Here is a 24,387-nt window from a genome sequence, read left to right as displayed (position 1 = left end):
CTTAATCCCATAAGAAGTTAAGTGCCTTTGAAAGCAATTATGTGTGTAAAGCATCTTCTCTACAATCTAAACATCTCATTACTAGCACTTCAGTAGTGGTGTACAGTAGAAATGATGCTCTGTCAACAAACAACCCTTCCAAAACAAGCAGTGCCATTGAGTACTTTCTCCAGAGTAAATCCACTTATCCCACTGAAAATCTTGGGCATTCATTTATCAGAGACTTAGAAGGCTGTGGAACGACGACCTTCAAATAGGTCTGAGACCAAGTCTTCCAGTCCTCTCATTAGCAACCAAAGTGGCATGACGTCATCATTCTCGTTTTTTGTTCACCACACGCCCTACTTACAACCACGGGCTACTCTGTAAACCATATGTATAGTGCCGGGCCCTCTGTGTCAGGCCATGACGACAGCTGACCACGTGGCCTTGTCCTGCATCTCCCTGCTACGACTGAGGCCTTATGTAATCAGTGGATTTCACTCAGCGGCCCATTCACTCAGCTGCATAACTTGCGGATAGGTCAGTTCAGGCAAGCGTCACAGGCGGAGATGTGTGTAAGAGGTTTTCACCGCAAGTGTGATTTATGGAAATGTGACTGGAATTAAGTGAGTGAGAATTATGTAAGATAGGGCTGAATAGTTAAAAACGTCAATTAAAAAAAAAAAAAATCAGGTGTCACTTTTTATGAGACGGATGAAAGCATCATCTGTGATCATCCACAACAAAAACATCGCTTTATCTCCATTTTCAACCAGTTTAGATACAAATAATATTTATTGTAAATCATGTGAAAACACAAGTTCAAACTACATCTGACTGAATACTTTTTTTTTCAATATTGTTGACATAAAAAGTATTTTTCATAATGTGTATCTCACGTGAGAGTCAGACCTGTTTGTCTCAGTACCAAGACACAGATGAGGCCCAATAGAACATGCCATGGAACTGCAATGGACAAAGATTATTGGAAATGAGCTGTCGTGTTTGTTTGGCCCAGACATTTCACTTCATCTACTGTGTGTATGCGATTCTTTTAGTTCCACACTGGTAGGAACTGTGAAGGTGCAGATTGTGACAGTGACTTATGAAAAGTAACTGACAGTACATTTGGGATGGGAGATTGCAGGAAGTGCATCAGAAGTATGATAAGCGTTTCAAATCCTTAGAGATGGAACACCTCTATATTTTTTCTGTATCTGATATGCAAAAGAAAAGTGTGCCACCTAGTGGCAGTGGATTGAACATGTATCTGTGTCCAGACCAGATGCTCAGTGAACCAGGATTAGTGGACTTTGAGGCATCTAACCGACACACTGGACAGGAAGTCCAGTACACTGCTAAAGGCTCAGTTGCTTTCTAGATTTTGTGACGTAACGATACAGTGTACTGAACACAAAATCACAGGTTAGGTTAGGAAGGGTGGAGAGTGTAATAATCATTGTAAAACAGAAACCGAAATGGCAGTAAACATGGACCAAAAGACAGACAGTGCGATTTAGCAGTTTATTAGGCAGTTGTGTGTACAAATTTTTCTTTTCATTTTCTTTTTTGTTTTTTAATACACAATCAATAACTTTACAAAGGTCAAACCTCAGAACTGGGTCCCTTTCCACACACCAAAAAAAAAGGTAAAGATTCTCAAAAGCAGTTAAGACATGATGTCAGCGATAGATGCTTGTTTCCATCCTCTCTCATCATCAGAAGTGCAAGCACTCTATCGCATATCCAGGCATGATAATGCAGAGAAGAAATAATAATTAAAAAAAAAACATTTTTAAAGAAGTGTGTGCTCCTATTGGGTCCCAGACCATTCAAGAAAGCACTTAAAAAAACACACTTCCTATTGGAATCATCCGTTACGACTATGGTCTACTGTGTGCCTCTCAGAAACATTTTTATCTCACGTCATACCAACACTTGGTTCCTGTGGTACCATAGGGACATATGACACCCACACACACAAAGAAACAGACTCTTCCTGAATCCAGAACACAAGTAAATCGCATGATAAGGCATCTGACAAACTAACAGAGGCGGATTCAAGACTGTTACTGAGGACAGACATCCAAGAACATATCAGAGTGATGTGACAAACACAATCAGGTTGGACCTGGGAACACAGTTCAAAGGACTAGGTACACCTCTTCAGATTTTTTTTTCCTTTTTTAAATAGACCACTGCCGCTTCAGCCGGCTCAATACGAGTGTGTCTGAGTTCATGTCTAATTAGTTCCTTTTCAACCCTTCGATTGCAAAAACCTAAACAAATCCTTTCATGTAGTCAAAATGGTTGCTACATGCAAATCCCACTTGCGCGTTGTTACCAGTAACAAAAATATATAACAGTGTCCGTAACTACAATTGTCATGCGCATCAAACTTTTTTGTGTCAGGCAATTAACATCTCAGTCAAAATCAGCAGAATTAAATTTCAAGAAGGAAAATGTTAACTGTTGACTTCCTTTTTTTTTTTTTTAAGGCTAACCTTGACATGAATTATCCCTATGATTATTCCACACTCACTCTAAGGTTAATTCTGACATCCCACTTTGCTCGCTGGAATGAGAACTTCTGTTTTAAAGATCAAGTTCAATCATAAGTCATCTGACAATACCTCCCTGGTCCATCTAACCAGTGGTCTTTTTCAATTAAAACCTAAAGTTAAAAAAAGGAAAAAAACAAACGTGTATCAAATAAAACGTCATCCAGCAATATATAATCATTTTAAAAAGCGAATCATTCAAAGTCCATAAATCCACATTATAATCTGCTATACTTATGAGCACTGATAAATATAGATCCAAACACAATTGTTTATTCTGAATATATAGATATATGTCTATAAAATTGTAAGGAACAGACCATTCAGAACTTCCGAGACAAGAAACAACCTCTGCTTAAAAAAAAAAAACAAATCCAAACAAAATTCAAAATAAAAATGTTTCTTTTTTTTCCTGAACATAGAGACACGGGGGCATTGCACTTCCTCACAGAGCGACTTGGGTACTGGTGCTACAGGCATTCAGATAGCCGTTAGCCCTACAGCGCCGAGCTGGGCACTCAACATGGCTGCTCGGGCCCCTGATAACTGGGACCTGATGCTCTAGAAAGCTACTAGGCCCTAAATGTCCTGCATGCTTGGGGGGCCCTGGGCCTCTAGAGTGCTGGATGGTCATATGACCTCTGGGTCTGCCAGGAGGACTGTGGTCTTTGACAGGCCTTTGACTGGGCCCGTCGGGGGGTGTTGGGGGTGGGCAGGGTTGGGTGCTCAGAAGACCTCCGAGGCCTGGATCTGCTGGCCGTTCAGGCGCCAGTTAGCGCGAAGCGGAGCAGCAGGTATGAAAACAAAACTGCTTAACAAAAGTGCTTCCCACCACGCAGCTAATCAAAAGATCAGTGTGACCAGACCCACACATACACACATACATACATACATACATACACACACATACAAACACACAGACTCTCTCGCACACACACGTAATCTTGCAACTCTATCTGGATACAGTACAGTGAGCTCAGTGTATCACTTTCAGTCATTCATAAAACACTGGGGCAAGTTAAGTTTGTGGTCACTGTTGAGGGGGGGCAAATTTCTTTGTGAAGACTACCAAAAACAATCTGTAAAATGACGAATATTTCAGTAAAGTGGCGTAGCAAAGATTTCTCAGTTCCGCTGCCTTCTCCCTTCCTCTCTCTCCTCTCAAGGGGCACTGAAATCTGCAGAACACGAAGCCACGTCATGCTACCTTGAGATGGCTGTGTGAGAGTCCCAAGATGCTTGCCTGAAGCACCAACACCAACAGGTTCTGAGATTAAATAATTGTACTTTCATGTAACTCACTGATATCCATGGTTTTTGAAATTAGGTAATGGGGTTCAAGCCTACTTCTAAACATAATTTTGCTACAGGAAGTTATATACACCTTTAATTGTCCCTGTCCAGATACCTATGACAGTTTTCCCTTTCAAGGCCACATTGAGAAACGATATCCTCTGTGACTGGGAGCTGAACAGTGTGACTAACAGAGGGTAAACTGACTCGACTCCAATGTATTACCAACTAAACGTTTGATAAATGTTCATACATCAAATCATTATGGTGTAGTAAATCACTGAATCCATTCTTAATCATATCAGGACTCTGAGCTGCAGGCAAACACCGCAGAACCCACACAGGACTCAAGCACACCAGGTGCAGTGTTCTGTAACAGTGCCCCACTAAATCTAATCTCTCCCCTTTCTGTCACCCAATCAGAGCGATGAAACGTCCACCTCAGTGCATCCATGAACCAATCATATTCATCCAGCTGCGTGGAATGATGTAGAGCAATGAGTCTGTTAACATGCTTATTGCTATAAAGACACAAAGAGTGAGACAGAGAGAAAGAGACAATCCAAGGAGATGGTATGACAGAAACGAGAGAGAGAGAGAGAGAGAGAGAGAGAGAGAGAGAGAGAGAGAGAGAGAGAGAGAGAGAGAGAGAGAGAGAGAGAGAGAGAGAGAGAGAGAGAGAGAGAGAGAGAGAGAGCAGAAGGCGGTGTGAGCAACTGAGAGCTATCGCGCGAGCAGCTTGATGAGGTTGGCGCACATCTCGAAGAACTCGATGGTGTGGCTGCCGGGTCGCGGGTACGGCTCACCTCCGGTCGAGTCCACGGAGGAGGTGAGCGAGGAGGCCAGCGAGCCGTCGCGGCCGTGGGCCTGGGTCACCGGGGGCGTGGAGGGGGCCGAGGCCTCTCCGTCCACCACCTCGCCCTTCTCAGTCTTGTCATTCTTCAGGGCCATTCTGTAGTTCCCCACTGAGCCGGAGCGGTGAGGGGTTGCAGTCCCAGATTTGGCCTCCATCACATCGTCTGTGGCACACAGGGACAAACAAACACCATCACATATGTATACACCTACACATGAAAAACTAATAGAAAACATATCTTCAGTCACAATGTAGTAGTCTCTCGGTCTCAGCCTCTCTCTCTGACACACACACACACACACACACACACACACACACACACACACACACACGCACACACACACACACACACAAACAGAGATGAAGATGAGTCACTGAGACATGGCCTACCATCTATGCTCCTGAAGTCCAGCAGGTACGTTCTGCTGTCCACTTGGTAGAGCTGTAAGCTCATCTTCGTCTGCATGCCTGTAACAGGATTCTTCCTCCTCACGCGCAAATAATAGGGATTCACTACCTGTGGATCAGACACCAGATTCTTCACTGGTCCTACTCAAATCAATCATTTAACACAAACACATGAGAGGCCATAATAGATCACACATAAACCAGGTATCGCAAGAACATGAAGTGCCTGAAATACAGTTTATCTATAATATACTTCTTACTATTGGCTATAATACACAGTACGTTTTTATACATTTTCTACAAGCAATTAAAAGCATTTAGTCACAATTACAAGCACCTCAGGTTCACTTGGCAGTCATGTTTAAATGTTCAATCTGGTAATAAGTTCCACTTGCCATTCCATTCCATTATAGGCATTGTCTGCCATTTTGGTCAAAGGGGCTGTGTAAAAGAGTTGAGTTGAACGCACCACTGCATTGCTCTTCCATTGACTTGCAATACATTTGAAACAGTGGCAGAAACACAACACTCAACCCCTTTTCAAGTAAGGCAAGGGTAATGGGAAGTGGCATCTTTATCCAAAGCAACAGGGACTCGCAATGGTCATGGAGCAAACTCAGACCGCTTACTCATGATAGAAATCAATGTGTGCCATTCTCTAACCAAACCATTTCATGTTACACAACTATACTTACAATATTTCTCAATTAAAGTTCACCGAGGATTCTATTCAAAGTGATTCGAATATGACTATTCTACAAGTTCATTTCATGAGAGCTTAACCTTAAAGAGGAACTATGCAGGTTTGGCGATTTCTTTGCGGTTTTCGCTTTCGCTTTTTGTTTTCGCTCGTTTTATGCTTGCAGGTTTCTCTGTAGAGCTTTCCCTACATATTTTACAACACTACTCAATCGGTCAGTCTGCCATTTCATGAGCATGATTGCGAGGCTGGAGACTTTCTGTTTGTCAGTACCACTGACACAAACTTGCAAACAGGCACTAGGGGGAAGCAAGACGGCCATCATTCAACCCAAAATAAATCAAATAACCATTCTAATGACTCCGAAGCTGATCAGTTAAGGCAAATTAAGCTAAAAAAAAAACATGCATAGTTGACCTTTAAGTGGCATTTAAATAGGAATGAAGCGTGTGAAAGTTCATAAAACAACAATGGATTGTGGGACGTATTGTGGAGGCCCTCAAGTTAAGTTCGCACAGCTGACACAAATCATAACGTAGTGTAAAGAGAGCACACCTGTTGCGTATCCTGACTAGTTTCCCTGAAGGGGAACGCATTTGCATCCATAGAACCATCTACTGACTACACTGGCGCATGTGCAGCTGCTCACACAGACAAACACATCCCCAATTCAAATTTTAGTGTGTGTGTGTGTGTGTGTGTGTCATTTCTCGAACAGTCTTCATTGTCTGTATTTGTTCCATTGTCTGTATTTGTCCTGTAACTGACACTTGCCTATGCGTTACTGAATACATATGAAAAAGGTAGGGGTTTTTTATTAAAAAAAATAGGAAATGGACAGAAGCGGAATCACCCTCAAACATTTCCCTGCTGTTCTTCTCAGATACTTTCACTGCAGCAACAACGAGATCATGAGTCACGGTTCCTCAGAGCCCTCATCATGACGCCTTGAGGCCATGGCCTACGGGCTTAACCAGCTTTCCATCAACCACTGCTGTTATAATAGGACTTAAGAAAGCACCACCCACAGTGTAACTATTACTATACACATACATAGCCCACATAAAGACACACACACACACACACACTCTCTCTCTCTCTCTCTCTAAGCTCCAGACAGACATCTGACTTCTCTAGCCAGACGATAATTCTATCAAAATGAGAACTGGAGATGGAGAGAGAGAGGCAGACAACCCAGTGAGCATAGTTAACTTTTGCTCTCCTGTCCAGAGGCCTACGCTGTAAAACTGGATTTGCTCTGATAGGCGCCTGTGTTTACAACAGCAGATAAGCGAGAAGAATGAAAACAACATTAAAGCGCCAGGAAGTGGAAACCACTCGTTTCCTTTCTGAAAAAAAAAAAACAAGAGCGGCATGCCCCTCCTCTTTCACAAGCCAGCTCAAGAAACATTAACTAGCATTTCTCAGAGCAGGCTGGGAAATAATTAACCGGCACTTCAAAAAGAAGCATTCGTTCCAAAGCCACCAGCTCAAGCGTTTAAGTGCCAGTTTGCGAGCGCCACCGCGCCATGGTCTCCAAACAAACACGCTCGGTCTGTCCCAGATAGTCTTCTAGATCCCGCCTATTCTGGGGATTTGAAACGGCCCGAGCGAGCCTCAGAGCTCTTTCATTAACGGAGTGCACTGGTGACTCGGGCTCAGAGTGAGGGCTGGCACCAGACACAAGCAGACGCACAGGCGCACTGTAAATACCATGAATAAAGGCCTGCTGTTGGTTTTCACCAGATCAGGACCCAATGGCTACTACATAATAGCAAAAAGAGGCTGAATGAAAGGAGTTAGTACCCCTCATACAGTAGCAAGTGCGAACAGTCAGTGTACAGTGGACCAAGGGACTGCTTATGACACAGACTTTGTCTTAGTGTGTGTGTGTGTGTGTGTGTGTGTGTGTGTGTGTGTGTGTGTGTGTGTGTGTGTGTGTGTGTGTGTGTGTGTGTGTGTGTGCGCGAGTGGTCCCATGTTAAAAATAGCCTCTCCTGGGCGGTGACCATGCTGAGAAAGCAGCCATGCAGAAGAGAAGTCAAGACAGCAAGGCCTGTTAATATTTACAGGGAAACAGAGACTGGAGATGCACATCTTCTTATCTTCATGGGCACAGGCCTCTTTCTTTCTCTCCCTCCCTCCCTCCCTCTTTCTCTCCTGCTCCCTCCCTCAATCGCTCTCTCTCGCTGTGCTTCTCAAAGGAGACTGAAGGTTAAAGGCAATCATCTGTAACTGCAGTGTCTCTGGGCAAATAATGGGATATGAAATCTTAAGAGGAGAAAGGTGAAAAGCACTCTTGGGAAAGTTGTGCCTGTGTGTGTGTGTGTGTGTGTGTGTGTGTGTGTGTGTGTGTGTGTGTGTGTGTGTGTGTGTGTGTGTGTGTGAGAACAAACACTTCCAGCAGCACTTCATTAGCAGTGAAGTTTTTTGGCTCACACTCTTGAGCTGAAAGGGTGATAATAGGGGTAGCAGTTTGGCACGGGTCCAAATTCCCAATTCACCCACACCTCATAGACAAGTTGTCTGTTTTCAACTTCTAAAAACATCTATTCTCGCTCGTTCCGCCACCCTTGGTCATTCGAGCAAACGTGCGTCCAGCCTCTGACCTATCTAGCAACCATCCTCACCAACCTACAATTATAACAAGTGAATGTGTTCCGATTTCATTCCCCATTTCCAACCCTTACTTTCACCCCCCTGCGACACAGAACGGAACTTCTGCACACCTGTTAGGGCGCCAGGTGTGTGTGTGTGTGTGTGTGTGTTGGGGGGGGGGACCAAATGCTCACCTTCCACTCGTAGTCCAGCTGCTTCATGGCGCGGCAGACCTCGCTCATGATGTCGTTGGGCCGGCTCTGGCTGCGGATGCCCAGGTGCCACTTGGCGCGCCGCACGCCCAGGTGCTTGGACTTCTGCGGGTTGAGCTCGTCCAGGGTGTGGCGGGGCCGCACCGCCGCCGGCTGGGCGTCGGCCACCAGGTAGGCCATGCGCTCGGGGTGCGGCTTGGTGAAGTGGTGGGCGGGCAGGTCGTCCAGGAAGGAGTCCGGCGGACTGGAGGCCAGATAGAAGTCCTTGGCCTCGCTCATGATGCGCCGGTTGTCGATGATCAGGTGGTAGGCCACGGCCAGGGGGTCCTGATGATTCCGGCTGGCGGAAGGGACAGGGGGGCTGGCGTCATTTGAGTCCGTGACAAATACGCAACATCATCAATATGGTACATCACAGCAGTTTGTAATGGGCAGTTTGAACACACTCAGAATGACATTCCCTGATGTACCAGCATCAGTTCAATTCAAATCCCAGACACATACAAGACATGTCTGTCTACTTATTAACTTTCTTGCAACATCGCATTAGTCAAATTCTAGGACAGGATGCATGAAACTTCCCTCTAGTTGAGCAATGCCTCTGGCCTACAAAGTTACACAAGATGCAAGCTGGGGGCAGCTACCCAAGGCATGTGTGTGTGTATTCCTGTGTGCATGCATGTGTGCGTGCGCGCGTGTTTGTGAGGGAGAACTCACCTGTAGAGACATGTAAGCACCTCCTCCTCTGTGCACTCAAACTTGTCACACACCTCCTTGAGGGCCTCCTCGTCAATCATGGTGTTGCTGTAGGACGCGTCCTCAGGGAACAGGTACTTGGGCAGGTCCTGCTTGAACCAGTCGTCCTCTCTGTGCGTTACGGTGGGGACATAAAGCAAAAGATGTGAGACATCTGCATCTGCTGCTCTGGTACTCGGCTACATCCACACTACGGTAAGGCAGGTAAGTCTGAAAACATAGGTTTTCCAAACAAAGTTTACCATAATTATAATTTTCGATGGTAGAAAATATTGATTTAGGCCACACAGAAGGATTACACGGATTAGGTGTGGCCATGAAAGTTGAAATTAAAGGATTTCAATCCTGTCATTTGCAATCATTTAATTTTGCACCAACACAGGACCAAGTTGGAAAGATGAAAGAAGATATTTTCAATCTCCCATGAGGCGTTCCATTTATTACTGGTGGGCTACAGATATGTTTTTCCCTGTTGAACTGAACAATAGAGGGGAACACAATGTGTGCTATCGCATACCAGCCCACTGATGTTTACAGCTGAACTCAAAAGAGGAAGCTATCGCTGCAGTTCCTCAATGTGTCTCAAAAGGTTCCCATTGAACCGTTTACAGGTCAGTGTCGGTTCACTTTACTCTGTAATTCTACTCTGACCACCAGGCTTTCGGCATAAATGGCTTCAACCTGGGAATCACATGGGTCAGTGACTTGGCATCAATGGGATCCAGCACGGGTCGAACCTGTGTTGTACACACAAGTTAGACACAGCTGGCTGATCTAAAAGGCCTATCAATATGGCTGGTGTGTGCCTTACAGAAAGGCTGGTGTCTTTGTGTGTGTGTGTGTGTGGAGAGGGTGGGGTTGAATGGACTGGATTTCTTTGACATTATTAGGGTGTGTGTGTGTGTGTGTGTGTGAGTGTGTGTGCATGTGTAAGGAGGAGTTGAATACTTGGAATGGATTTCTTTGATAGTAGCGTGTGTGTGTGTGTGTGTGTGTGTGTGTGTGTACACAGACTGACCGGATCTCCTTGATGGTGGCCCTCTTCATGGGGTCCACCTGCAGCATGTGCTTGAGCAGGCTGATGACCTGCGGGTTGAGGTACTGAGGCGTGAAGAAGATGCCGTCGCAGATCTTCTTGAAGAGCGTGGGCACGTGGTCGTCGTCGAAGGGCAGCGTCCCGCACAGCAGCGCGTACAGGATCACGCCGCTGCTCCAGATGTCCACCTCGGGCCCCGCGTACAATCTGACCACAAGCGAGCACGGGAGAGGGGACACAAGCGCAGTGATCAGATGGAGGATCAATGTTGACCACAGAGATCAATACTGGGGTTACAGTAATTAAAAGTGCAATACAAAACCCTGTTAGCTTAGTTCCAAGGCCAGCTATAGTATAATTTGTAAAAAAACGTTATGGCTAAATTAGCTCCATATTTGTAAGGGGAAAACCATCAGAGCTCAGCGAACATTAGATAAACCATCTTCACACTGGGAGCATTTTGTGCACATCTTATCAGCCAACAAGATCAGTGAAGGGTGCCGGAGGACTTGGCACAGAACGAGCCCTACTGTTAAACCATCTGTGCAATTCCGAGAAACTGGCGTGCTCTTATTTTCTGAAGAAACAAATAAAGACACCTTCCAGATATGACTTCAGGAGCAGCGTAGTTTGGAGACCCACAGCTCGTTCTCAAGAATTCTCCATCGGACATCATATTTGATAATCCTGCAGGGGAATGAACAACAGACATGAGAAACACGAAAAGGGAAGAGACACAAACAGATTCTATAGCTAATAACATGAAAGGCTAGTTCACTGACCATCTATTTATGTGCATGCATGCATGCATATATACACACATAATGCAGACTGCATAGGGGCATAGAGGCAAGTTAATTAGATATCATCCAGTGCCATCTCCCCCTGGCTGATTTTTCCACACAGTATTGACCTCAACAGGATCAGCTGTGCCTGCCAGGCTGTCTGCATGACATGACGGTGATGAGCTTGTGCGTTCGATCCGCCTGGCCAATCATGTACGATCAATCAATTAGCAATAACGCGCTTGGGCACAACCCTCCAACTGTATTCTCTGCACGCAGCGACTGGTTTCGTATTACCAAAACCCGTCTCAGTGGCGCAATGCAGACCTGGACTAAATCGGCCGTGTGGCACGCTCGCTGACGGGCAAGAGTTCAAGGGCAGCGGCGGCGAGACTCACCGAAGTCGGCGATCTTGGCGTTCATGTGGGCGTCCAGCAGGACGTTCTCGGGCTTGAGGTCCCGGTGCACCACCATGTGCCGGTGGCAGTAGTCCACGGCGGAGATGATCTGCTGGAACAGCCGCCGGCTCTCCTTCTCGTCCAGCTGGAGGAGGCCAAACAAGGACGCATGACTCTCTGGGTGAGCAGGAAGTGAGACACGCGTACAAACTCACACATCGCCAGCCTCCAGGTTCAGCACACCTGACTGGCATGAGGCACGCACTTCTCTTCTAAATCTTTCCATTTCTTTCCACTCATCAAAACTACTGTTAACATTTCATACGATTACCATTTCAAAAATAATTGCTAAAAAAAACTATCCTGATCAATCAAGTACAAATTTACGACTAAAGCAACACTGGATATGTTTGGAATGTTTGGAATGGAGGGAACTACTGGCATACCATGGCCCTCCAAGAATTTTACAGCTCACAGTGTGGTTTGGGAATTTTCCATTCGATTTTCCTTAAATGGTGTCAAGACGAGTTGTCCAAAAGTACTTTTACAGTGACCCCGATCTCTTTCCAGTTAAGACAGCTTCCAGACAATATCCATGTGTAAACGGAGCCATGTTATATATGGATTGGCTAAGCCAGACTAGGCGGTTGCCATCACACCAGAGTTTGAGAAGGGCAATAAAGAGATTACGGAACTAAGACATGTTGACAGCAACTTCAAGTTAGGTGCTGTCAACAGTCTGTAACATGTCTGTAGCCAGTCAGTCCAGGAAATGCGTAACTGAAAAGGTGTATTCTTTCTGCATACTGACAGAAATCTTTGGTATAGTACATAGTACGTCATTTGTACAGTACCTTGCCGTTTTTACAGATGTAGTCAAACAGCTCTCCTCCTGATACGTACTCCATCACCATAAAGATGTCTGTTGGTGTGCTAATGACTTGGTACCTGCAAGCACACAAACACAGTAACTACATGGCAGTTATATACTGTACAGACATAGACATGCTCCTTGCCTGAGAGGGTAAAAGCCTGAAAAACATCATAAATTCTGACTCACTGTGAAGGCATTCATTTATCCAAATGCCTTCAAAGTTATCCAAATGCAAACATCTATTTAAAATAGACACAATGTACAATATCATCCTATTTTACATTTATTCACAAGACAAAGAGAAAAACTATGTGGATCTAATGTTCAGGGGCTGCTTGTAACACTGGCCCAAAGAAGACCATTCAAACCGATCACATCATGGTGAGAAGTCTCCACAGGCCCCTCCAGGCCCCTCTATGGGGCAACTGGCTGTGAGCCTCCAGCAAACAGCCCAGCCATGCTGGAAGACTTAGACTACTCTACTGTCTTACTACCAAGCACATCTCTCTTTCCCTTTCTCTCGCTCTCTTTACATCCATCTATTCATCTTCACGTTCTATTTCTCCATCTCTACGTCACCCTCATACGGCACTGTGTCTCGGTCCCCCTCTCCCTCTCCCCCCTCTCTCTATATGGGAATTTTAGAGAAGCCATGAGAAAAATGCTGGTCAGGTCACTGGGGGATCAAGCCCCCGGAAATCCTCATCAGATCCCGAGACAGACAGAGAGAGTCCACAGGAAGAGAGAGACACTGGGGCAGCAACCACCAAGCGACAGCAAGAGCCACACAAGCAAGATCTAGCATAAGTTACACTTCAGGATGTGACCACGAGGGGAGAATTAAAAAGTGGGAGGGAGAGAGAGAGAGAGGGGAGAGAGAGAGAGAGAGAGAGAGAGAGAGAGAGAGACCACAGGAATTGAAAGATCGGGAGAGATGAATATGCCAGAGAGACTCAGCAGGGGGCAAAAAATGCAGAGCGGACAGCCTAGAGGTCTCCGATCTCTGACTTACAGTTTAATAATGTGAGGGTGGCGGAAGAGCTTGAGGTTCTGGATTTCCCGGCGGATCTTCCCCACCACGTCCAGACTGCGAATCTTCTGCCGGTTCAGGATCTTCACGGCCACTTGGTGTTTGGTCAGCTCATGCTGACCCACTACAGGAAGAGGAAGAAACAGGCTTTTAAAATCAGAAGCTGACAAGTGTGTGTGTGTGTGTTGGGGGGGCACATAATCTCAGTTGCTATAGTGACAGCTAAGCTAAATGACAGCTACTCTGTTCACAACGCACAGGTGAGGACAGTGGTTTTTGTGTGCATCTTCAAAAGCAACACAACAATAACAAAGGGCATGGGCAGGCCCAGCGCTCTTCTCTAGCAGGCACGGTCGAGTGACCATTTGAGCAGCACCGTCTGGTGCCCTGGCATGATACAGCCAGACTGTATACCGTGTAAGGGGGTGCAGGTCTGCCCACTGCACTGACGGTGAAAAAGCAATACGGACTCTCAGCAGTATGGAATTTATGCTCCTACAGCAATACTAATGATGTGGACGCTGTGGCACAGCCTCTGCATGCATAGTGAGTGAGTAGCAGCCACTGAGCAGCCAGAGCAGCTATCCTGTACAACACAGTGCAGCCAGTGTTTTAGCTGCTGGAAGCATATATAGCCGGAACAAGGGACCATCCCTGGCTCTGCCAACTAGATCACAGCCATCATTACTTTGAAAAGGCTGGAGGAATAGGGATAATGTTCAACACTACGGCAGTTCAAACAAGCCTATTGTCTCTCCTACTGCCAGCAGATAGAGGGAGAGACATGAGCAGGAGAGAAACACAGGCCTAAAGACAACACGATAACTTGTACTAGCATGTACTAGCATAGCATGATATGACTACGCCACTGTTGACATATCAACTATACAGCCAATCAGCTCTGATAGTAGAATGGCTGACCAAATTAACCACAGCCCATCCTGTTTATCATGTCCTAGTGTATTTGATATTAAATAAATAGCTCAGAGGTCCACAGACAACACACATAAATATGATTGCCTTGAATGGAATCTTAAGGGTAGGGCAAGGGCAAGTCTGTTTTATCATAAAACATTCCACTGATAAATGGACTAGAATAGAGTTTATTTAGCTGTGAATTAAGAGTCACAACAGTCCTAGAAAATGTAAATAGATGTCAACAGTGTCAAAAACAAAATCTCACTGATGCTACTTTAAATGGGGGGCATTTTCATGGCCACTTCCAGGGACCACACTTCTAATCTCAACATCAACACACTAACTTTCACTAGAACATACTGTAAACACTGAATTCACCACCTGCGATCAACACAGACATCTTGTGCAGAGCTGTGTGACTTTCACATTTTTTAAATCAAAGTTAGGATCAACTGAATAAAAGACCCAGGCTTGGCATTCCCCCCTGCCAAACGCTGGATCTTCCAACACATTTGAATTATGCTGTAAGGGAGTTTTATAGACCAGAAATTGGTCATAAAAGTGGGCATAAAAATACCTAGTATTTTTAGTATATACCTATACTAACTACTTAGTAAGTCATTAATCAAAATGCACTTGCCAATATTCAGGTGATTACACACTGCCCAACAAAAAACTAAAATCAACGATAGAAAACACAATCTGATTCTTTAAACACGATTGGTGGCCAGAGGGTAACAGCTAGCGCAACTAGAGGCATTCATTATTCTCTAGCTATACATAAAACAATAAACATTTCCCCTTATATGGGAAAACATTTTCTTAAAAAAAAACAACTAAAACGTAGAAGACTGGAGAAAGTATTGGTCGCCAGAATTAATTATTTACCAACGTGCTTTAAGCAACGTCCCAGGTTTCAAAATGGGACCATTACGTTAAAGTTATAGCCTATCTTTTACTGTCTATGGTTATAGCTAGCTCACCACCGATTCGGAAGTGGACAGTATGTCCAGAAATATTCGTGCAGGGTTAATGCAACAGATTTTCTGCAGCTTGCAGCCATTCACCGATGGTCAAATTGAGGCGGAGAGGTTAAAGGTTTCTTTCATTCATACAGCAGAGAAAGTGACGCACGCAGCGAGCAAAACACATCTGGCTGCCTCTGACTAACAAATCGTCGATGTTCTCCCGACAGAACAATTTCGCTGACATAACCGTCTGAATCGTCACATTTATAGAAAACTGAGATAAGAGAATAATTTATTATCGAAGAGGATGTCAATAGTCTGATTGTCCACCAGCAACCTATGGCCAGTGCATACAGCATGTATGATCAACAACTTAAGATATGACAAGACATCAATAGCAGCAGACATCAAAACTCGTGTTTGGACAGAATTGTTTTTAAGTATGTACATTCCATAACTTCGTAGGACTATCTTTCCATGAAGTCCGTCTAGCTAGCCAGTTTACAACCAATCACACGAACAGAAACATTAACGTAGCCATCACTGCAATGAAACATGAAACTTCTTTGGCAAGCAGTGTACATGCCCCACAGAAAGGCGAACACCTGCATCTCGGGAACAAATGACAGACAGTCACTTCGGATGTTGTTCGCTAACCGACAAGCCAACAAGTGAAAGCCCAGTCGGTAAAACTAATGCAGGCTAACTGGCCAGCTATGCTATAACGATAGCTAGCACGCTATGCAGTTCAACTTGGCTATCGCAGACTCCGCAACCACTACGCCAGTAACACGCATTGTCGAGAGGCATTTACACTTACCTTTTACTTTTCCAAATGTGCCCACCCCAAGCGTGTCCCCGAGAATGTAGTGTCCAATTTTAACCCTGCCTTCATGCTTCGGTTTTTCCGTCGCCATCTTCCCGCATAGGCCTCACCTGCACCAGCGGCAGGCAGACGGAGATGAACTGACGACTACTGCTAGCTACGACAGATATCAGACCTAGACGTGAAGTTGGAAACGGAGCGTAGGCCTACGACAGGTTCCGGAAAATTTCAATACAAAAGCCAACTTTTGGTTCGGTGCGGAACTGTAATGATCATAATTTTGCCAGCATTAATGCATAATCACGGCGTTGTTATAATGTTAACATTTTTGCACATGTGATTAATTCAAATGATTATTCTCACACAACTGCTGGGGCAAACTTTTAATCGTTGCGAACTCGACACGAAATCGCATTCTCAATATATCGTTTATGTGTGAACATTATTTACATCCATTGCCAGCTGACAGTAGGCCTATTTAGTAGTCAGGCTCATTCGTCTCATTGTCTTTGAAGTAGACTTTTATTTTGACAGCGTTATCAGGGCTACCTTTGGCTTAGGGAAAAATGCACAGTTCAAATTTCACAATGAAAACTTCTGTGGAATAACTACCACGATTTTCTTAAGCTTGAACAAGAGGAAATATAAATGTCCTTCGGCAATCTGACACTTATACCATATATTCATTTATTTTAATTTGTAGCCTAAATTCACATTTTATCAGGCTTAAATTGTGTCATATCACTGTGCAAAACACATAGGTTTCTCCTCATAGGTAGAGTTGCAAAATAAAGAGCTGAATGTCATTTAAAGTGTAACATGTAGACTTTTATATCTTTCTGTACATACAAATCATACACGTATGAATCTCCCGTTAAAACCCCCTGCAATTCAGGGGCCCTTGGAGTGTGCATTCAGCTGATTAAAGAGATCTCTGCTCCGCAAAATGAACCAACACATATTTGTAAAATTGCAGTCAGATAGAAATGCAAATAGTTAAAAATCAAAACTACAGTGTTTGCACACTAAGGATTTCACTAGGATTTCAGTTACCAGATAGCAGGGAAATCTGAATACAACAGATTTCTTCAGTCAGCCTGCTGTGAGGTCAAAGCTCCATAGAGAGAACTCTGGTGGGCTGTGTTTAGATATGACCTGCCTTGAACTATCATAAGGCAAGCTGGCCGTAGCAGTCTGAGGGGGAAAAAATCACAAAGATAACAAAGACAACATCAAGATAAGACTAGCGAGTTCTCATCTGTGCAAAAACAAAACAAACAGAGGAAAATATTTGGCTACACCACAACGTCTAATTGCCTGCATTTCTTTTCTAAAAATTCCATGGCTGGGAATCATTTCCTTTTGCTCCACTGCAGAAGAATATCCTCGGCTGACTTCAATGTTGAATCCTCCTACAGGAAACGTATCAGGGAAGAAACACCATGATCAACAGGATAATATGACGTCATTATCTACAGCTCAACTGTAAAGCAGTCTCTTCAATCAGTTCACAATGCATAAGCATGTTACCTTGACAAAGCAAAACCTGATGTAGTTCTGGAAATCTTTCTGATGTTCAGGACTGTAGAAGGCTGAGACAGGAATTGTAGCTAAACCCTGGTGAAAGATGTTAAATGTTTGAAACCAAGGCATTTTGAGAGGGATTTAATTAAGACACATAATAAATCATTGAAGAATACAAGAAACTTGAAACGTTCTTGTCCAAAGTAATCCGAAACCCTTGAACAAATAAACTGAAATGAACAAAAGTCACCTCAAAAGCACAAAATCCTCTTCTGCACTGAGGCAAATGTGTTAGCGAATCATTCTGCAGGTTAGAGGAGGCCACTAATACCTATTTCCAAAGCTCCAAAAAACCAAGGCACCAATCACAATCACTAATTCAGCATGAATCGGCATGGGCTTTATATGATGACAGATATTGTTGCATTCAACACAACCAGCTGGTGGCGACAGGGTTAAACAGATATGGACATGCATTTTCTTTGGAACTGAGTAAACAACTGCATTTAAAACCTTTGTTTACTCGGACTTGCTGCACTTCTGAAACAATTCGGTAAGAGTTTAACGCATCAATTTAAGTTTAATTTCACTGGTAGTAGTTACGTCCGTGGAAGTCGTAAGTCAATGAAGCCTTTCCAGACCCACTCTCAGTCGCAATTGAGATATGCGGTCTTGTGTCAACGAGGCTACAAAATCCTCGGAACAAACACTCATTCACAAGAGTAATGATCTGCCCCTTAATCATCAACAGAGTATGGGTCAACTCAATTCCAAGAGCTATTAATTTTTAAGCATGTTTCCAAAGTTAATATAAAAATGTTTACCTTCTCTTTAATAAGCCACTTTACAAATCGGTAGTCATATGGTTCCCCCTCTGTGCTGGGGTCATTCAGGTCAACCTCTGTAAATAACATGCAGATTGTAAGGGATGTTATGTAACAATTCATTCCACTTATTAAATTACACAAATGTATTGGCTCGAAGAGAATACTAATAAAGCAGTTGACAATAACGAATAATGTCTTAATCGTATGTAAATTAATTTGTGTTTGGTTTTTAACCCCTCCTCTGGTTTGTGCAAGCAGTTTCAAACATAGAAGATGAAGGCTCACTGAGAGTGGAGACGTCTGTGATCATGAAGTATCCTCCCTGGGGAAGAATCGGTTGCAGTCCCACGCTCTGCAAACACTGGGCTAGCCGCAGGCGTTTATGGTGGAGCAAGGCGGGAAGCTGTAGAAAGTAACTCTCCTCTTTGCCAAAACAGTCATACTCCCTCTCAAAGCCCACTGCCACTGCCTCCTACAGAGAAACACATTCTTACAGTGGGGTAACGGGTAATAGACACATGTCAATCGTACTGCATAATGTCTGGGATACTTGTTGCATACAAGCTGAGCTGAGATGAAACTAGTTTGAGAGGATTGCAAAAGCAAGAGGCCCTTACCTGTGCAGCTGTTGCACAGTGATAAACAGAATTTTGATGGACAGTCTTCAGATGTTTTATGATTTGCCCTGATCCCATAGCCCAACCCACCTGAAGAAGGGGAAAATATGAAAATATTTCATTAAAAAACAAAACAAAATGATTATATAACCAGGCCAAGGAGCTGTAACTGGCAACACTGAAATGGGAAACATCAAATGATAAGACCATTTTTATATGTGCATGTGAATCATCAAAGTAAATCTACAATATAAAAATAATAATCATAATCATAATCATACTATTACTAATAATAATAATACATCTACAGAACTGTATTATAGCTTAGTTTACCTTCCATCCAGTGGCACTGAAGGTCTTTCCTCCACTGCCAATGGTGATAGTTCTTTCCCACATTCCAGGAAGACTAGCTAAAATAGACAAACAGCATAGACCATAAGTGCCATCTGGTTTTGAGATGGAGAAGCATCACACATTGGTAATTTTCCCTTCTGATCATCAATCGATCAGTTAGTTATGAGTGATTTGTGAATTCTCTCACCTATCTTTACATGCTTGTTTCCATCATAGGTTAGCCATTCATAAACCTCATCACTGATGCAGACCACATCATGCTTCACACAGAGGTCTGCAATAACCTGCAGCTCCTCTCTCTTATACACCTGAGAGGGAGAGAGAAGTAGCCTGAAGCACAGAAAGGGTGGGTGTTGCATGCAATGCCATGGAATGTTGCATGCAATGGAAATAAACTGTTTCAAATACAAACCAACAGTAGGTTTTATTGAAAGATTCATACCTTTCCTAGTGGATTGTTAGGTGTATTGATCATGATGGCTTTGGTACGGGGGTTGAATTTACTAGCAAGCTCCTCTGGGGATAAGACCCAGTCAGCACTGGACAGTGCCTGGCCGCTATCTGCTCTCTAATACACACACACACACACACACACACACACACACACACAGACTCGCTCAGTCACAGGGATTAATTACACAAAAGAACTGTTTCCACAAGCCCCAGGACTCGCTGTCATTTTCAAATCCTAAAATCCGTCAATGGATCCCAGTAATGGTACAATTCACTCAAGCAGTTTTCACCATAACAACAGGACTTACAGGTCTCAGAGGCACATACACGGTTTTCCCTCCTGCCATTTTCACCATTGGCTGATAGCAGTCAAAAAAGGGCTCAATGATAATAACCTAAGAGAAGGCAGACAGATGCTCTTTATCACAGAGGCCGGACAGTAAGAATATGCACAAGGTACAATATGCTATTGGATTGGAGCATTTGAAATTCAAATTTCAGCAATATAGTTTCATTATAAGGCTTAGAACACACTGTAAATAACAAGCTGGCAGTATAGCTAACAGTACAAGAGATCATGTGTAGACCTTATGAAGAGTGATACAAATCCATGTGCAAATGAATGGCAATGGCTATCCATAAATCAGTCAGTAAGTCAAGGCTTTATAGGAGAACAACTCCATGCAACCAGGCCTACCTCATCCCCTTCATCAACCAAAGCCTGGAACGTGCAAAAGAGAGCCTGGTAGGCTCCCACTGTCACCAAAATATCTTCAAGAGGGTCCACTGGTCTGTCCATAACTCTTCCAAAGAATTTGGCAAGGATTTTTACCAGTGGTGGATGGCCCTGAGAGGCAAAAGAGACAGAGTAGCTCAAATATGCATATCAAATCAACCATGCTGAATGCTCTCAGTTGTTATGCAAATAATAGCAATTACATATCTTAATCCAGTTTTGTTCATGACTGCAGGGCAACTGACAAAGAAAGGGACAGTGTAAGGATGATAGTCTTACAAAGGCTCGCGTGTACTGATGCATGGGACAGCTCCCGCTCACGGCCTTACAGAAAGCCTCCTGAATGAAAGTAGGAGGGGAGAAATCTGGAAATCCTTGGCCCAGGTTTACGGCTTTATAATCAGCCGCAAGTTGAGTGAACTCAACCCTGCCGTAGAACAGACAGAAGCAAAGTGCACAGGTGGGTCTCAAAACATTAGTGAAAAGTACATTTCCCCCCAATTTATTTCAAAAAGTGAATATTTTATGTGTTCTAGATTCATTACATATAAAGTGAAATATTTCAAGCTATTTTTCATTTCAATCGTATTGATTACGGGTTATAGCTCATGAAAACCAAAAATCAGTATCTCAAAACAACAGAATCAGTCAAGTCAAGTGAATGTATTTGTATAGCACATTTAACATGCATTGTGCAACCCAAAGCACTCCACACACAAGACTTTGACACATAAGACAAAAGATGCCGGACAGAGCGGCATAATTGGCAGCATACCCGTGACACCAAGACATACAAGACAGACAACAAACGAAATGAACAAATAATAAAAATAATAAAAAAAGTTAAAAAGCAAATGAAAAACATTATTCCAGTTTCTCATTGGCTGAAAATGTCCAAGGGCAATGATGACTTGGGTGAAACTGCGTACAACTGTGTCTTTATAAAGAGGTTATATAACACAGAAATGTGAATCTTTTGAAAAGCAATGAACTAATCTGACTAATCTGAAGTAGTTTATTTATGCACTCAATACTTGGTCGGGCTGATTTTGCACAAATTACTGCATCAATATGAAATGGTATGGAGGCAAACAGCTTGTGGCACTGCTCAGGTGTTAGGAAAGCCAGGTTGCTTTGTTAGCGGCCTCAAACTGGACTTCAAGCAACTTGTATTCTGAGCCTATGATCTACTCTTCCACCAGACTATGGGATAGGACCCTGATATCAAAACTAAATGCAAAATGTGTTTTTAAGTGAAAAGAGGAGTTTGGCCCATTAAATAAAGGTCCATTTCTGTCTCTTAGTCCAGACACTCTTGACTTGTGCATGGTAGCGCTTGCTCCAGTCCACCTACTGTACACCTTATCCTACCACACTTTTCCCTTCCAGTCAACTTTCTATGAATATGTTTTGATAGAGCACTCTGAACACCCTGCCCTTTCAGCAATGACCTTCTGTGGCTACCCTCCTGGAGAGTGTCTTCTGGATCAAGTCAGCTCTTTCCCATATGATTGTGGCTGTGTTTACTGAATTAAAAACAGATTAAATGTCTCTTAATTCTCATTTTGATAAACTGATTAATGGTTTTCATGTGCTGTAAACCATCAAGATTAAAACAAACAAAAAAGAGTAGAATAAATTTGCCAACACACGATCAGTTTCAACATGTGACAAGTGTCCACATGATACATTGCCATTACGGACAGTAGGCTAGGTCGGTCATTTCCTTACCATATATTTTTGTCGATTCCATCAAGTCTGCGTGCGTGCAGTCTGCGAGACATTAGTGCCTAATAACAAACACAGATATTTAGTGTTTTAATCTGTGTACACTGTTGCAATTTTAGTATCACTTGAACTTCATTGTTACCTTTTTATTCCCCGAACACGACAATGACAAAATTTTGTTGCAATAGTTAATCAGATCTCCCGAGGTGCTTCTCAACATAACAGTAGCCTATCAACAAAGGGTTATTTTGCAGTTTATGCATTCAAGAGGTGACTGGTGATAAGAAACTGCACTGCAGAAATTCCCCCACCGCTTTAATGGCACTTCTGATCGACAGTAGGCTATCACAATTTCAATGCTCGTAGCCTATATATGCCCCAGTTCCTTAATAGTCTACCGATTATTAAACGTGTTATTCAGTGCGTGCTTCACAACAACTTAAGCTCAGGAGCAAATATACATTCACACACATAAAACAGTTTAATTACGTCTAGCTTTTCGTATCGTCTGTTCTGTTGTCTTTCTGCATGAACTCCTTCAGCTGACTGATTTAAGTCACACAGCCCCCGAATCTTAATCTCTTCGTACTTCCGGTGTAGGCGGAGCCACCAATAGGCTTCAGCCAGAGCTCAGCTGACCACCAGTTTGAGAAATGAGGATGTTTCTTTTGGTTGGTGCTGCATTCAATCTTTATTCCAATAACAACTGGTAACAAAACACGTTGTGTATAGGTCTGCAATCGTCTCAAATGACATCCACACTGTTTGGTTGTTCTGCATAATACTTAGGTTGATCTTATTTGCCAGGGATGGTTCTCAATGGCCTATCCCCACGCCCATACTACAATTGGTGGGTATTGCTCACACCGCCATTGCTTCCTGGCCTCAGATGTTTGATGTGATGCCAGAGCATGGACCTTTTCTTTATTGATAAGATCACCATTTGGGAGATTGCTTTACCATGAATTTCATAATTCTTAGGGTATACAAGACCCCTGTTGTACTCACCGTTCACATGATTGTGCCACCACTGACCACTCCAACACCATCTTTAAGTTTGCTGATGACACCAGCATAATCGGCTGCATCAAGAATGGTGAGGAGTCTGCCTACAGAGCAAGAGGTGGCAACAACGACATCTTGGTGTCAGGATTACAGTTTGCTGCTCAATGTAACAAAGACCAAGGAGCTGATAGTAGATTACAGGTGGCTGCAGGGAGAAGAACACACACCCATTCACAGGAGGACTCCTGGGTATAAACATCAGTGAGGATCTGAGCTTTTTGATGTGGTCACGAAGACAGCTAGACAGCAGCTCTTCTTTCTGCGCCGTCTGCAGAAATTTGGCAAGGATCACAAAATATGGACCAACTTTTACCGCTGTACAAGAGAGCATTCTGACAGGTGGCATAACAACATGGTATGGTAACAGCACTGCCCAGGATCGAAAATCGCTACAAAGAGTAGTCAGATCAGCACAGCGCATTACAAGGACCGACTTACCATCCATCCAGGACCTCTACAGTCAGCGCTGCCCAAGAAAGGCCAAGCGCATAGTTTCTGACCCCAGTCATCCTAGCTACTGTCTTTTTTTTTTTTTTTTTTAAGTATATTTTTTGGGGCTTTTGTGCCTTTTAATTTTGACAGGACAGTAGAGAGAGACAGGAAGCGAATGGGTGAGAGAATCGGGGTGGGATCCGGAAAGGACCACGGGGCGGGAATCGAACCCGGGTCACCGGCGTGCGCTGCAGGTGCTCCAGCCAGCCGCGCCACGGCTGGGGCCAGCTACTGTCTTTTAACTTCACTGCCTTCAGACAGATGATACAAGAGCATAAGGACCATAGAGCATGAGGAACAGATACAAGGATAGTTTCTACCTGTAAGTAATCAGGATGCTGAACCATTTTTTCTCTTTCTTCCTTCTCTCTCCATCCTTTTTTAACAGTA

At 43.7% G+C, this 24,387-nt stretch overlaps 2 protein-coding genes across 5 annotated transcripts; both read right to left on the bottom strand.

Moving 5' to 3' along the window:
• Positions 1 to 1,492: 1,492 nt before the first annotated feature.
• Positions 1,493 to 16,349, bottom strand: prkaa1 (protein kinase, AMP-activated, alpha 1 catalytic subunit). 2 transcript variants are annotated; one of them, XM_062554946.1, is made up of 10 exons: positions 16,196 to 16,349; positions 13,472 to 13,613; positions 12,440 to 12,533; positions 11,586 to 11,730; positions 11,002 to 11,089; positions 10,385 to 10,609; positions 9,328 to 9,477; positions 8,593 to 8,971; positions 5,083 to 5,209; positions 1,493 to 4,855 (listed from the first exon to the last, which is right to left on the bottom strand). In XM_062554946.1, the coding sequence occupies exons 1-10, from the start codon at positions 16,290 to 16,292 to the stop codon at positions 4,560 to 4,562; spliced, it is 1,743 nt and encodes a 580-aa protein (XP_062410930.1). In that variant the 5' UTR covers positions 16,293 to 16,349; the 3' UTR covers positions 1,493 to 4,559. The 2 variants fall into 2 exon arrangements, with proteins under 2 accessions (XP_062410930.1, XP_062410931.1); XM_062554947.1 differs by having other exon boundaries at positions 8,593 to 8,950.
• Positions 16,350 to 17,007: 658 nt separating this feature from the next.
• Positions 17,008 to 23,013, bottom strand: kyat1 (kynurenine aminotransferase 1). 3 transcript variants are annotated; one of them, XM_062554531.1, is made up of 14 exons: positions 22,930 to 22,973; positions 22,583 to 22,669; positions 22,444 to 22,502; positions 20,992 to 21,139; positions 20,674 to 20,823; positions 20,285 to 20,371; positions 19,966 to 20,091; positions 19,711 to 19,831; positions 19,503 to 19,579; positions 19,170 to 19,259; positions 18,838 to 19,024; positions 18,550 to 18,626; positions 17,732 to 17,818; positions 17,008 to 17,613 (listed from the first exon to the last, which is right to left on the bottom strand). In XM_062554531.1, exons 2-14 carry the CDS (start codon positions 22,658 to 22,660, stop codon positions 17,554 to 17,556), a joined length of 1,347 nt encoding a protein of 448 aa, XP_062410515.1. In that variant the 5' UTR covers positions 22,661 to 22,669; positions 22,930 to 22,973; the 3' UTR covers positions 17,008 to 17,553. The 3 variants fall into 3 exon arrangements, with proteins under 3 accessions (XP_062410515.1, XP_062410516.1, XP_062410517.1); XM_062554532.1 differs by having other exon boundaries at positions 22,912 to 22,953; XM_062554533.1 differs by lacking the exon at positions 22,583 to 22,669 and having other exon boundaries at positions 22,930 to 23,013.
• Between the last annotated feature and the right edge of the window lie 1,374 nt (positions 23,014 to 24,387).

The sequence above is a fragment of the Sardina pilchardus genome, chromosome 14 (genome assembly GCF_963854185.1).
Source record: "Sardina pilchardus chromosome 14, fSarPil1.1, whole genome shotgun sequence".
In the NCBI taxonomy this organism is placed as follows: domain Eukaryota; kingdom Metazoa; phylum Chordata; class Actinopteri; order Clupeiformes; family Clupeidae; genus Sardina; species Sardina pilchardus.
The sequence above is the reverse complement of the archived record's forward strand: the minus strand, read 5'-3'. Positions and strand labels throughout refer to the sequence as shown.